Source organism: Dermacentor silvarum, chromosome 3 (genome assembly GCF_013339745.2).
Source record: "Dermacentor silvarum isolate Dsil-2018 chromosome 3, BIME_Dsil_1.4, whole genome shotgun sequence".
In the NCBI taxonomy this organism is placed as follows: Eukaryota; Metazoa; Arthropoda; class Arachnida; order Ixodida; family Ixodidae; genus Dermacentor; species Dermacentor silvarum.
In genome coordinates, this window is record NC_051156.1 from 178139631 (window position 1) to 178153622 (window position 13992).

The window sequence follows — 13992 nt, forward strand, 5'->3', positions numbered from 1 at the left end:
TCTTGTCATGCCACCACCATGCAATCAACTTTAATCGCAGTATAAAACAAGCCACATAGCATGACGTGCAAAACTTCTTTTTTCTATGTACAGGAAATTGTGGAAGCTCTTCAGAGCCAGTGCAACATCATTCCAATCCTGGACAACTTCCAGTGGCCAGAATCGGAAGTGCTCCCCGAGGACATGAGGGCAGTCTGCTACTTCAATGGTGTGCGGTAAGTGAAATCTTTTCTTTTTCAGTCTAGCATTGGCAGTTCTGTGGCTACAGAGGCAAAATAGTTGAAGATGTCCTAAAAACCATATTGAGTGTAAATTTTGTTCTTAGTCATTCTAAGGCACTGTCCAACAAATCTTCCCCTGCAGTTGGTTTTTGCAAAAGCTCCATTAACAGCCAAGTTGTAGGAGTCTGAAACTAGACAAGTAAGCTCTGTGCTCATAATCATAGTTTCCTATAAAAATTACGAGAAGGAACTCTGGCATTTGTGTCTTTGGGAACTGCAAGCATGGCGTTTCAGCCAGCATCACACTGATGGGTAGCAGTACACGAATTTTCCTAAATTTCATCCTTCTGGCTTCGAACAGCTTTGTGGCTTTGTAAATTAATCACTTTCAACAAAATATTGCACTGTAAATTCAACAATTTGCAAATGATTATGCATGACCAGAGAATTGTTGTCTCGCAGTGTTTAGAAAACTGTGATTGCTTGGAAATTTAGAAAGATAAGGCACAATAAATGTCACAAGAACATTTGAAACTGCAAGCATGAAGACTAGACAAATCCATGTACTAACCATCATACCTATCCTAGCTGAACAATTGCAGCACCAGAGCTCCCTCTAGTAATTTTTGTTGGAAACTCGTTGCTCATAACCATGCCAATTGCCAGTCACTCGCCATAGCCTTAGCACATGCCTAGCTTCCATAGTTCTTAGGAGAATCAAAGAATCCCCCAAAACTTTACACATGATTACCATGCTTTTTCCATTTCTCATTACTCTTGCGACACAGGGGTCCCATGCTCATGGCTCCTATGATTTAGCATTGTTCTTTTGATGACATTACTGGGTCCTCCATAGTCCCTTTTGTGACACATAGCACAACACCTTGAGCTGCTGTCCGTTCAAAGTGTCGTGACTGTGCAACTCTGAGCAGCACCCTCCAACCCAAACTTACCCCCGATTGAGTTGAACTTGCACTAAAAATGCGACCTGTTACAAGTGTTTTTTTTTGGCTAGAATAATGCTTTGAGGGGAAGCCAGCACATACTCTATTGTAATCTGTCTGCTTCACTTCATGCACACTATAAGCAAACTAGCGTTCCTGTTGAGCTGCTAAGTGTATGCTCTGGTCTGAGCAGTAAATGTCAAGCTATTGTGAGTGCTGAATGACTGTTGACGCTTTCCCATTGGTCTCATCTCGTGCACCATTGAGGTGTGACACCTGCAATACCACTGGCAATGCTGATTACGTCAACATTGTGAGACGCTTGATATCTGCCAGGACACTGTTCCTTCTGCCCAGCAGCCTTGTGTGTTGCGTCATGCGAACATGTTGCACCCGCATGTAGTTAGAACACCGTTTGAGGAGTTCAAGCGTAATGCTAAACCTTGCCATCGCTGTCAATGCTTCACCCTTCGGGCAAAACTGCCAAATTTTTTTTTGTCTACATGTCCAAATGTTTACCTGGCAATTCCAGGTGGCTACCCATTTTCTAGGCTGATAGAAACCCTCTCGTTTGCTATGCAGGTGGATCCACGACTACCAAGATGCATGTGTTGACAAGCTAGAGCGGTTCATGCGGGGCGAGATGAATGTGCGCAGCGACGGTCCGCTGGGCCGCTATGTGGGCATGGGAGGGCCTGGCACGCCGGGCACCCCGAGCACGATGGCCAGCTGCCGTGCGGCGGTCTACCAGCGCAGTGCCAGCAACGACAGCGCCAAGGGTAGCACCTCCTCTGACCGCGAGTCCAGCAATGGCCGAGCCCCCACAGAGCAGCCACAGGCGCAGCTCCCTGCGCAGCCACACTGCTGACCCCGCAGTGCCATCGAGGGTCCCCTCACTCACGGTAAGCGGCAGTGAATGAAGAAGCAAAAAAAAAAAAAAAAGATTGCACAGAAATCATTGGAGGCGTATTGTCAAAGTAAATGCGACAGCTTCCTGGTAGACCTGCTGAGATATGCTGCTGGGAACGCTGATTGGTTAGCTAGCTCTGTTAACGCTATGAGGCACGTGGGTGCTGTGACGTTGCACTGCTTCCTGAATCGGCACATAATCTCCCGAGTTGTGGCGATGCAAATTTACTGTTTCGATCCTTTAAAGATGTATTGATTTCAAAAGGATTTCAGTGGAACCACCGCCCATCTTTTATGGCATTTTTTGCTTTCCAAGCCTTCAATTACACTAAGACTGGCCTTTTGGATTCCCAAAAAATTAATCTAGCAATCTGGTTTAACTTAATATTTCTCGTTAATTTGCCTGTTTGTTCAAAGCTTGTTCTTAAGGATTATGGCAAAGAAAAAGAAATCTTGCAATAGCTAATTATTGACAAGGACTGCTGCCATGTCAGTCATTATCTTCTTCATATCTCCTTGAGGCATAAATGCGGGTATGAGGCATGGGTGAGTTCTGTAAGGTTAGTTTGAATTCTACATACAGTTCACCCATGCTAATTCAAGCTCCTAGGGACCACAAATTCATTGAATTATCCAAAGCTGAATAGTGCTACACACAATTATAAGTTGTGATGTACAATCTGATCATCACTAATGGGAAATCAGGTCTGGCACCATTTCATAGCAGCTCATTAACACACAAACCAGCCGGTATATCAACCGTGGGGGAAATTCAAGCCATATAAATGATTGGCTCCCAGTGGCTTTGCCATTGGAAAGCAATCAATAAGTTTAAGAGAAAGCCTTGATTGAACAAAGCAGTTTCGAAATTCACTGATAGTATACTGGGCAAACCAACGTGTATTGTGCTTGAATAAAATGAATTTTTTGATTATCAGAGTTTGCATTATGGCTCATCAAACGTTTTTTGAAGCGCGACAGCTGATTCCTAGAAAAAGAAAAGCTACTTTTTTTCCACTTTCCAACTATGGGGACTCACCATCTTGTTGCATTATCACAAGTTGACTGTGTGCCACAGTCACTTAAATGGAATTTTTTTTAACTTCCCTTCTTGTGTGTGCGTGCACTTGCAATAAAACATGACACTGTTGTCTTGCAGGACCCACACTATAAAAATGAGCATGCAGCTAGACATTGCCATCTGCTCCACCAGCTGTCGTGATGGATTGCATCCTTGAAGCAGGGTTCTACGACCGATGTGAAGCGAGAAGTGGCTGCCTCTTCTGGAGAGGCTGTGCTCATCAACGTTCCACAAGCAGCCCAGTCAACTCACAGAATTGACAAGAGCACCAATGCAAGAAAAACTGCGAGGACTTCTCGTGGTTCCCCTACAGCTCTTGCTTCTGTGAAAGTCATGATGCCACGAGAATCCGTGGTTACCGAGGAGCAGCACTGCTTGAAATTGAGGACAATTACTCAAGCTGTCTCCCCAGGAGTCCTTTGCGAGGCACGTTAATTTATGTAAGTGGCACATGCCATCAGACAATGTTTTTGATGCTCATGTTGCCCACATGAAGTATTCATCAACCTAAAGCTGCAGCTACAATGCATATTTTATGACAGGAATCGCTGATTGTGTAGATGGCCAGTTGTGCAATACTGAGGTCTTGGAAGTTATGGCCTTTACTTTATTAAGGACTCGCTATTTTTCAACGAAGCGAGTTAACTATGGTATTAGACCTAGTGAGATGCCAGTACAGTTTGCTTGGCAAATTGTTGCTGAAAGTTTGTGCTTGAGGAGGCCACAAAGTCAACATTAGAAGTGCCTCGTACAGGCTTTAAAGAAGTAAGATAAGTGTTTTATATATTGCAACAAAGAGTGAGACCTTCTTTAGCACTTGATGCAGGCATAAATGAAGAGAGAACGCAGCTGCAAAGTTTGCCTTCGGAAATGGCTGCTTGCCTTTGTTTTCCGTCCAGTGCACTTTGTTACGCTGTCACTTAACCAAGTGCTTTTGAGTTGTTCTTTGCAAGGTGTTTTGTTGCTTTAGGACATATAGTATACAACTGGTATGAGGGAACTGTACAGCAAGGACGAATATGAAAGGGAACGCCTGATTTGCATTAGAAAGGACAGCTGCTTTGGGAGAATTGGCACGTGAAGTCTGAATGTTGCACTTCTAGGCTAAGCACTGCTTGAGTACCAATTAGGCATTCCCCTTCATATTGGACCATCCTGTGCACTCTCTTCTAGGCCAGGCACTATTTTTTCTTGGAAAAAGTTCCCACGCGTAACTTGCTAACAGAGAAATGAAGTGGCCCGATATTTGTTGTTTGATAGTCATTGTAAATTATTATTCCTACGGTGCTGGCACCTCAGGATATTTAGTATTTTTAAGTCACATGTTTGTGTTGTGTTATCCCTCACTATTTTTTCCCCATCCCCCCTTACCTCATAAACAAGTGCCAGGCATAAAAGCCTGCTACATTGCTGAGCACTTGTGAAATCAAAAATATCATTTCATTGTTGTACATACTGCAGGATGTTCTCAGATGCCGCTATGCGAAAGTTAAATAAACTGTTTTATATTATAGGAAACCGTGTGCTTACTGTTTCATTTGCTATTACAGTCCAACATTGATATTGTGAGCACAGATACAATAAATCATCAAACGAGGCAAATGTAAAATGCCTATCAGCGGTATGAGCAACTACTAATATGTTTATAACAAAGTTTGACTTAACACTTATGCCCCCATTGCTGACAAGATTTGCATGAGCGTTGCTGTGTTTTCTGTCACATATGATGTTTATCAGAAAGAGTATACCTTATTTATTTGGATCCAGGCCAATAGCTTTATTAACCCTTTCAGGTTCCATTTAATTCTGTTCATTTAAAACTTAATTTCGCTGCATTCCTTACATCTTCAGAATCGTAAAAAGCATACAGCTGCAGAATAGAAATAGAATCTTTAATTCTTCAGTGAGTTGTCAATTTTACAGGATCTGTACTCCATGCGAAAACTCTCTACAGGAACATCAGATATGAAAACATCAACTACTTTATGTCAAGCAGGCTTGAAAAGCACCTATCCGGCCTCCTGAAAATGGTACCTGGTGCAACACATTGTGAAAAACAAAAGTGAACCCACTGCATACAACATACTTGCACCAAGCAAAAATACCCAACCGTCTGCCTTCCCACTCTTCTTGCCAAAACATTTTGCCCATTTTATTTAAGCTTGCAGCACAATTACAATAGAAAGTGTTTCCAGATGTATGAGACACACTTTAAATGTCATTGCTTTCATTAATGCTCTTGCTGTTGATGCATAATCTTGGCATACACAGCACCTTAAAGCGTTGGAAAGTTACGAAACTCCTAGGGTCTGATCTGATTTGAGTTTTTAGTAGGACCCATCAAAAATGGCATGCCATGAATGCCAGTGCCAAAAGACCGCACTGTAGCCATTACTATCTGCTGCCTCACAGGACTACAACTCGCTTATGGGGAGCTCACTGTAACGGTATGCCATTTTGACTGCAGTGAATGCATGCAGTGCAGGCATTTTTTAAAGTTTGCTTTGGATGAGACACTGGCACAATTGCACCGAGAACATGGTGTTGGAATAGTGCCGACTACAGTAAGCTGGTGCAAGTGAGTGGCTGGCACTGGACATTGGTAATAAATGTCATTTGCTTTTTGCGGGTGTTCTCATTTGGTGTCATCACAGTTGGCCTGCATTCGAAGAAAGTTTCTTTTCCCTGACCTGCATTTGGCGGCCTACTAAGGATGGAGGCTGGCCTAGATTCAAGTAAATACAGTAGTTCTCATACTTTACACAAAGATACGAGTGGCAGTAATTGCAGGTGATTAAGTTTTAGTTGGCTGCGGGGCTGGACGTCTCGGCACAGACAAGGACAAGCTGTGTGCCTCGTCCATCTTTTTGAACTGACCTGGGTTCGCATGTCGAGTTCCTTACGTGTTATCGCTCCTGAACATTAATGCGGAGCTGATAAATGTTTAAATATGTGCAGGACTAAGTAGTCTCAAAACTGCTTTCTTTCACAGGCAATGCAAAAAATAGTTTGCCTAATTTGTGCCTACAGCTGCCCAGTTTACTGTAAGTGATGAGAGCTATTGTGGCAAGAAATGAATAATGATAAACTCTGGCAGCAAGGGGAAATGAAGCTAGCCTAAGATGAGGTGATGATGAAATAAAGATATCTACACCCAAGAAGCTGTGGAAGGAAAGGGCAATTGATGGGAAGGAGATAGCTATAACATAGCAAGCCCATAATTAAATGGGACAGAGATGACAAGAGAAGATACTTTGTTGAAGTGCAAATAATTTCTTCTTTACTAAACAAAAGTAGCTGCGCAATGCACAATTACAAATGCTGCATGTAACAGTTCTAGCCAATGCTACTAAATTACTGCCAGTTTTTAAGATCAACCCACAACATGAAAACACCTTTCTGTTGCTAGTTGCACCTTCCAGGCAAATTCCACTTTGCACGGCAGAACATAGAGAGGTCACGGGCAGCATGGCCTCTGAAGATTGCTAACCTGTGGTCAAACTTTGTTGTGATTGCCAGTGTGTGGCATAAATAGAAGCGTGGTCGTGTGCAGCTTGTTCCCCAAGACTAGCAGCCATGCGCACTCTCAGAAGTCATGTGGCCCCTCTCCATCTTATCACACTGCCGCATGCGCAAAAAAAGAAACAAAGAGGGATCATACACAGCATGGCAACAATCACCTGGAAGTGTCAGTCTAAGCTGCCACTCATGTCTCAAAGGTACGTGCAACGTTTATTTTTTTACTATGTAACCTCAAGCAACACCATTTCATGCAAACAGGGACGATTCCTACCTACTGATTCCAAATTCTGCTAGTAGTCCCAGTTTAGCAGAACTGTCACATTCTCACTGAACATAAAGGTAAGCTCAATAAGGTTCGCATGGTGTCGCCAACTAGAACAAAAATGTGTTCTTGTACACCAAAAAGGCATTTTTTTAGCTGTGCTTCTTTGTTAATGTACAGCTAAAGGGCAAGATCTTTTAGCAGCAGCAAGGATCAGCCGGTAAGCAAGCCCAAAGCAATGAAATTTAACTGTCCCCTTCAGTGTAGGCAGTGTATTTGTCGCTCTTGCCATACACTTTTGATGCCGGGTACTTCTGTCTGTTGAGTTCCACTTTGCGAAGCACCGCAGTTGGCAGGTCCACTTGACAGCGGTCAGCGAGACGAATGAGATAAACCAAGACATCACTCAGTTCTTCACCTAAGTGCGTCTTTTCCTCAGGCGTCCAGTCTGCGATGAACGAGGCCATAAGTGTGCATCTAACACAAATTTTTTGTCAAAGCAGTCAATGAAAAATGAATAGACAAGCAATTAGAGTTAATTCACACTGTCTACATACAGTTAAACCTCAATATAATGAACATGGATATAACAAATTATCCAATATGACGAATTATCGAATAAATATATTTTATTCCGGACTTCTAATCTGCGTAAAACTCAAATTATATCCCAAATTACGGAGGTGCACCATCTATCTCTATAAGCTCATCCAGTCATTCTGCGACGGTTAGGCAACTACTATGTGTCTAGGATAAAGTGTGAACTATTGAGTGTGACATTTGCAATACATGCTGCACTGTCTAAATGTGATAAATGGTTGAAGAGATGCAGTCAAGGCTAAATACTCAGATTTTAACGCGATAGCGTTAAGGGCCCTGTGTCGCAGAAAATATGGTGTCGGCGTTCGTGAGTGCAAATGTCCGTATATATTTAGGTATATGTATATGCCGCGCCTTGCTATGTGACATGCGGTATATGCGGGTTATATTGCGACACCATCCTATCACTAAAGTTGCTCATACCTTGCCTTACATTGTTGACAAAGTTATTCCTCGGAATTTTGAGAATGACAGCTGACAAACAAATGTCATGAAACGAAACACCAACAGCGCATGCCTTTTATGTTAAATCTCGCCAGACTGAAATAATAAAAGTGCAAAACAATAACAGAAACCTGAAAATGATACATTTTTTTTGGCCCGGCTGTGCACAGCCTCCGGGATTGGTCAACGCAAGAGGCTGTATGTTTACCAGAAAGCTCGCCTTCGTGCACAGCGTTCACCGCAATTGTTTCCTGGTAAAAATCATGGTTACATAAGCTGCAGTTGCAGGGAAGCGTGAGAAGCAGTAGAGGATCTTTGAATGCTATCGCGTTCCACTATTAAAGGCGAAGCTTAAGCATCCTCCAAGTTTTTTTTTTTTTTTTCAGCTCTTACGTGCTTGAACCCAGCCAAATTTTGAAATCAACCTACCCTGGCCTAGTTCTCATCAAAAAAAGCAATTATTGTGTTTAAATGCAACAAATATTACAGAAAATCGAATCTGTGCACATTGGTTGTCTCATATTTTACCAGGTTCACAGGGTAATTGAAAACATAATGACTTCAGAAATAGCAACAATATTTTAGGAAAATAAAATATGCAGATCCCACGCACTGTCGGAATAGACATAAGCGAAGCTTTCTATGCTGTTTGCTTTGATTGACGATAATTAGCAGTGATGTTGACGGTGAATGTGTAATTTCTCCAGCTTTTAGTCCAATACGAGAGTGGTGAGTTGATGTTAAACGTTACCTCGTGAGCACCACTGCTGTTAGTCAGCGTAGTACACAAAACACGCAGGGAGACGTGTTTGCTTGAGGCATTGTTGTGCGCCACTGTTCTTAATCTCTGAGAGGGTTGAGCATTATCATTGCCTTACAAGGCACATTGCACCGTGGCAGAAGTGTGAAACTTTAATTGAATTATGGGCTGCACGTGTCAAAACCACTATCGGGTTATGAGGCACGCCATAGTGACGGACTTCGGATTAATTTTGACACCCTGGTGAACTTTGATGTGCATCTAAATCTAAGTGCACTAGTGTTTTTGTATTTTGCTCCCATCAAAATGCGGCTGCCATGGTTGGGATTAAACCTGCGACTTTCCACAGCAGCAATGCCACAGCAGTCAAGCTACAGCGACGAGCACAGAAGTGTTGGCTGGACGTGCGACCGCTTCCGTAGTGTCAACTAGACCCTACGGTGTTTTAATGCGGCTTTGCGACTGCACACCCTGCGTCAGTTGGCCGCTTGACAAATTTGCATGGTGTTTATTTTTCAGAAATGGCAGAAGCGTACCATACCTTCAGTTTGACAGCAACCGCTGTTTCCTAGCCTCCTCACATCATCTTTTCACTCTCCTGCACTCTCCCCCAGTAGGGGAAATGCGAGAGTGGCAAGGCTGTTATTCACTTGTTTCGCGACTGCGTCGGTTCTACCCATTCTCTGCCTCCTCTCTACAGTTCTATCTACGTCACCCCTGGACTTGCACATTATTACAAAGCGCTGCAGTTCCTGCAATGCTTTTGAGGGGGGTCACGGATAATTGCAGCTGTCAAGAAAGCAGCTTATGTGACGACACCCAGGAAGCTCCAGAGGGCACTGTGCACATGCCACGCGATGTTAAGGTCCAAACAAGTAATTCGTGTCGACTTTCCTCTCTGCCACATTCCTGCCATGTATATACATGCTCTCAACCACCACCTGACACGGCTTGCACGGAAACAGCAGCAGTAGCGCAAAAATCTTAGGAAGAGGCAAAGAAAGTCGCTTTAAAAAATTTGGCAACCACAACTCCAGTTGAGCGCTATGCAATACTAAGCATTGCTGCCTGGTAGTAGAAGAGCACTAAAAAAAACCGTGGTAATTTTTTAAACCAAAACATATGCTGCAGGTTGTGGAGATAAAAAGTTTATATGACACTGCATTGTTAGAGTGATGATTATGTACAATTTACATTGTTAGAGCATGTGCAATTATACACATGTGCACCGCTCGACATAATTCCATAGCCAGTGACATTACTGGTGGTTTCACTGGTGCATTTACTGGTTATGGTGGAGCAAGACCAATGAGTGCACTTGTGGAAGAACCCAGGTGCGTTATGCCTAGAATCCGAGAGTCGTTGGTCAAGCAAAAAGTAACCACTTTTTGCTTGACCAACGACTTTCGGACTCTCGGCACATTGTTTCATCGGCACTTTACCGCGTCTTAAGGTCACATTGAGTACTATCTGGGCATTTGTAACAGCTGTGCACTCCAAATGCAGTCCTAGGTCACTGTTTGAGATGCTGTGTTAGACTGCATTGCCATGGGCCAACAATAACGGTGAGATACCCAACAGAAAAAAAAAAAAGCTAGCTACGTTTGACAAGAATGTTTCGCATTAAATAAAAAAATTAGACTTGTCCGCAAGAAATTTTCGAGACTGTTTGTTTCACTGTTCTCAAAAAAGTGTCCAGTGAAAACAGCTTCAGCCTTGATAATTGACTGAATGTAGTCCCAAAAATGGTTGCATGCTCAGATTAGCTGGCACCTGTTGATGATTTACAATTTTTTTAACAATGGCAGCTTTTAGTCAGCTTTTAATGAGCTTTTCATATTGCATGGCTGTATGTTAGTCTTCCTCTCCGTAAAATCTCAGACACAGTAGACTATCAAGTTTAAATCTTGCAAACTATACTCCACTTCATACTGCCATGCAAGTAGTGCGGTCCGAGAAGTCTCCCTCCTACATGTTTGCAGTGCAATTGCTTTTGAACTGCAGCACTTTCAGTGGAATAACTGCTTCAAATATTACAAACACAACTTGCAGAAACAAAGTTACATCAAGTCACACATTATCCATGCGCCTTCGCGCTGCCAGTATGCAACATACCATGGTCGCAAGCACAAGAGGTGTGTTGTGGACTTGTGGCTGCTGGTTTAAAAAACATGCCACTCCGCTCCTTCGGTGGTAAATATGTTCCCAACTGCGACACCTTTCACATAATTTTTACGCCACATTTTGCAACGTAACAGTATGAGAAGAAGAAGTAGTTTAATGACTGAAAAATGTAGAGAGGTCGGCCGGAAAATGGAGCATCTGGCCTGCTACTCTACGTAAGGGAAGGGGAAGAAAGAGAGGTCACAATGGGGGATGATAATGGGAGGAACGAGGTGAAAGGACACATTGCATAAATGAGGCTCAATGTTACACCACATTATGTGATGCATATCTATGCCATTCTTCCATATGTGACCCCGCCATCTTTTGGTGGGGAATGCGAGCAGCAAGAGAGGTCTCTCTAGCATTCAAAGCATTGCCTGAAATACTGAAAGGTGTGCAACTTGGTGCGGATTCATAGCTATGCCTGGGCAGCGCAAGATAACACAGACAAAAGAAGAGACAAAGAAAATAAACAGGGCATGTGCTGTACTCACAATAAAATCTTTATTGAAGGTAAATGTTTATATATGTGATCTGATGAAAGAGTACATAAGAAGAAAAATAGCAAAGGTAGATTAACAAGATTGGCAAATTGTTTTCGTTCTCACTTGAATTTGTAAGTCTACTTTTCAATTTTTATTCTTATGTACTGTTGCACCAGATCATATATAAAATTGTTTCCATTCAACAAAAATGTTGTTATCAGTACCAGTGCATGTTCCGTCTATTTTCTTAGTCTCTTCTTTTGTTCGCATTACGTCAGACTGCCGAGGCGTAGCTATGACTTATAGCATTGCCTGCTATGTGTGAAGCAGAGTGTAGGAGGCATTTATGGGTGTGACAATTGCCACAGAAGTTTACAGCTAGCCACTCTTGGGTTGTGCAGGCTGTGTGAGAGAATGCAAAGCCACCATGTAGAGTAGGCGTCAAATGCTCTCGTGAAAAAACAAAAACAAAGTGGCTACTGGCTCTGCAACCTAGAGCTGCTCGGAAACAGCCATCACTGACTTTCCCAAGCTGTCACTCACGATGGTTTTGGCAGGGCATGTAATGCACAGAACAAAGTGAAAATCAGGGAAATCATGGGTAGGGTGAGGGGATGAGAGGTGGAATGGGGCATGGGAATTTTGTGACATGTTCGGGTTTTAAATATGACATAAATTTAGTGCTGCACAGCAGCTACCTAGATCACTCAATAATTTCTGACACACTAGTTTACAGATCACAGCGGGGCCCCATATAACAAGAACTAGAAATGTAGAGTTCACGCTTACCTGGCAGGCCTTCTTTGACTTCACCTTTCCACTGGCTAAAGAAAAAAAAAAAAAAGGAAACTCTGTAAAAGTAAACACTAAACAAATTTGTTTGCACATAACTAGCACCATTAGCTAGTTGTGCAATTGTATATTGCACAATCTTTATGTTCCTGTTGCACTGATCCACTCTGTCACACTCAACTAAGGATGCACAACGTTTTGTCATGTCTTCTATTCCCAAACCCTGATCCTTAGCCTTGATACATTAACACAGTGAATTACTGGGCTTCAGCCCAAAACACATGACCACAAATGAGTGGGACAGGTGTTCTGTTGTCGACCCCTTTTTGGTCATTTGTTTTGCATACACGTGCAGGGATAGGTCACATACATACGCACATAAACAAGCAGAAAATTTGTTTATCATGCTCCATCACGTGCAGCATCTAAAATACATTACAGAAATTCAGGAGTAAAGTTAAAGAAACACAGCAAGAGATCAGTACTCTTTTTTACATATTTCACTATGATGTTCCGAACTCTATCAAGCCTCCAGACTGTGAGTCCAGACTGTGAGTACAGACTGTGAGTCTGGAGTCTGGGACTGCATAAGTCTACAAAGCATCTGCTATGTGGCTGCCCCCACAGTACGCTGCAGGGCAGCAGAGGTTGATTGATGATCTTGCCCACATCGACACCCAACCGTAGTCAGAGGAAGTAATATTGGGCCCTTGGCGTGACTGCAGATATAGTTTTCAGGTCATCATTACTTGACTTTTTTAAAAGTACGTGTCTCGACTGTAGGCTTTGAGTACACTTGCCCGTTATGTGTTTTGCATTTTCCTTCCTGTAGTCTTCGTCACCCACCATGCTCCTCTTTCTTTCCCTTTTCCCGGCGCAGGGTAGCTGGCTAGAGGAATATACCTCATATCGACTTTTCTGACTTTCGTATCACCACCATATTTTTCTTTCTCTCTTCTCTCCGAACCCCGACACTTCCATGCACAATCTTTTTCTGCAGTTACTTCCGAACTGCCAATTTTTTAGTCAAAAGCTTAAGCCCCTCTGCAGCTCATTAGGCAGCATGCAGAATGAAAGATGTTAAGGCGCAGATCAGTGAAACTAGCAAATAAATACACAAATAAGGCAGGCTAGCAAAAAAAAAAAGGAAATAATAATAAAAAAAATAAACATGCAGATACCTACAAGCATTCGGAAACTTCTCCTACTTCAGCGACCATGGCAAGAAGAATGTTCCTTGGCGAATGGTACTGGTCCCAATTCCTCTCTTTCGCAAAATCTGCTTGCATCTGGCGTCTGGTCAAAATGACAAAAACAGTACCACTCGATGCAGTGTTGCCCTTAGTTGACATAAACACTTCGTACGTGTTCAAGTACATCACAGTACAAAATAAACACTAACTGTGCTAAGCACAAAAGGTACACATGCACTACTTACATCGTTTCTAGGCTCAAATTATTGCTGAACTGAAAATTACTCGGCTCTGAGGCGGTTGATCCCTCAGCTGCACTGCCATTTGTTTGGGCGCTTTGAGACATTTGCCGAGCTTTTTTTGTAATGAACGTAACACTGCTTCGGAATACAAAACGAGCGGTCATAAATATCGATACAGTGGCTACTCTATTCGAGAATGAATAGTACGCGGCAACAAGAAATTCTCGAAAGGAGCCTTCACAACACCTAGCACGTGCAAATTGTTTTGAAACTAAAGGCGCGCTAGCAGACTGATGATGAGGATACAAGAACTTTGAAATTCTTCTTAATATGCACAAACTGAGAAGCACATAACAAAGTAAATTATATAA

The 13992-nt window shown here is 42.7% G+C and overlaps 2 protein-coding genes across 2 annotated transcripts in view; one reads left to right on the forward strand and one right to left on the reverse strand.

Annotated features, from left to right (window-relative positions):
* LOC119446139 (NAD(+) hydrolase sarm1-like) overlaps nucleotides 1–4673 on the forward strand; it is a 125903-nt gene extending 121230 nt beyond the window's left edge. The window contains 3 exon segments of the mRNA XM_049663940.1: nucleotides 94–215; nucleotides 1748–2067; nucleotides 3234–4673. Coding sequence (XP_049519897.1) covers nucleotides 94–215; nucleotides 1748–2033 — 408 coding nt within the window. The 3' untranslated portion in view covers nucleotides 2034–2067; nucleotides 3234–4673.
* Nucleotides 4674–6408: 1735 nt separating this feature from the next.
* LOC119446143 (dCTP pyrophosphatase 1) lies at nucleotides 6409–13897 on the reverse strand. Its single transcript, XM_037710500.2, has 4 exons — nucleotides 13625–13897; nucleotides 13372–13482; nucleotides 12184–12218; nucleotides 6409–7387 (listed from the first exon to the last, which is right to left on the reverse strand). Exons 1-4 carry the CDS (start codon nucleotides 13783–13785, stop codon nucleotides 7185–7187), a joined length of 510 nt encoding a protein of 169 aa, XP_037566428.1. The 5' UTR covers nucleotides 13786–13897; the 3' UTR covers nucleotides 6409–7184.
* Nucleotides 13898–13992: the final 95 nt, after the last annotated feature.

Coding starts and splice junctions, on each gene's coding strand:
- LOC119446143 (XM_037710500.2), bottom strand. CDS start 13,785: ATGACCGCTCGTTTTGTATTCCGAAGCAGTGTTACGTTCATTACAAAA. Junction 13,483..13,624: donor AATTTGAGCCTAGAAACGAT/GTAAGTAGTGCA, acceptor CATTTTGACCAG/ACGCCAGATGCAAGCAGATT. Junction 7,388..12,183: donor AGTCAAAGAAGGCCTGCCAG/GTAAGCGTGAAC, acceptor CGTTCATCGCAG/ACTGGACGCCTGAGGAAAAG.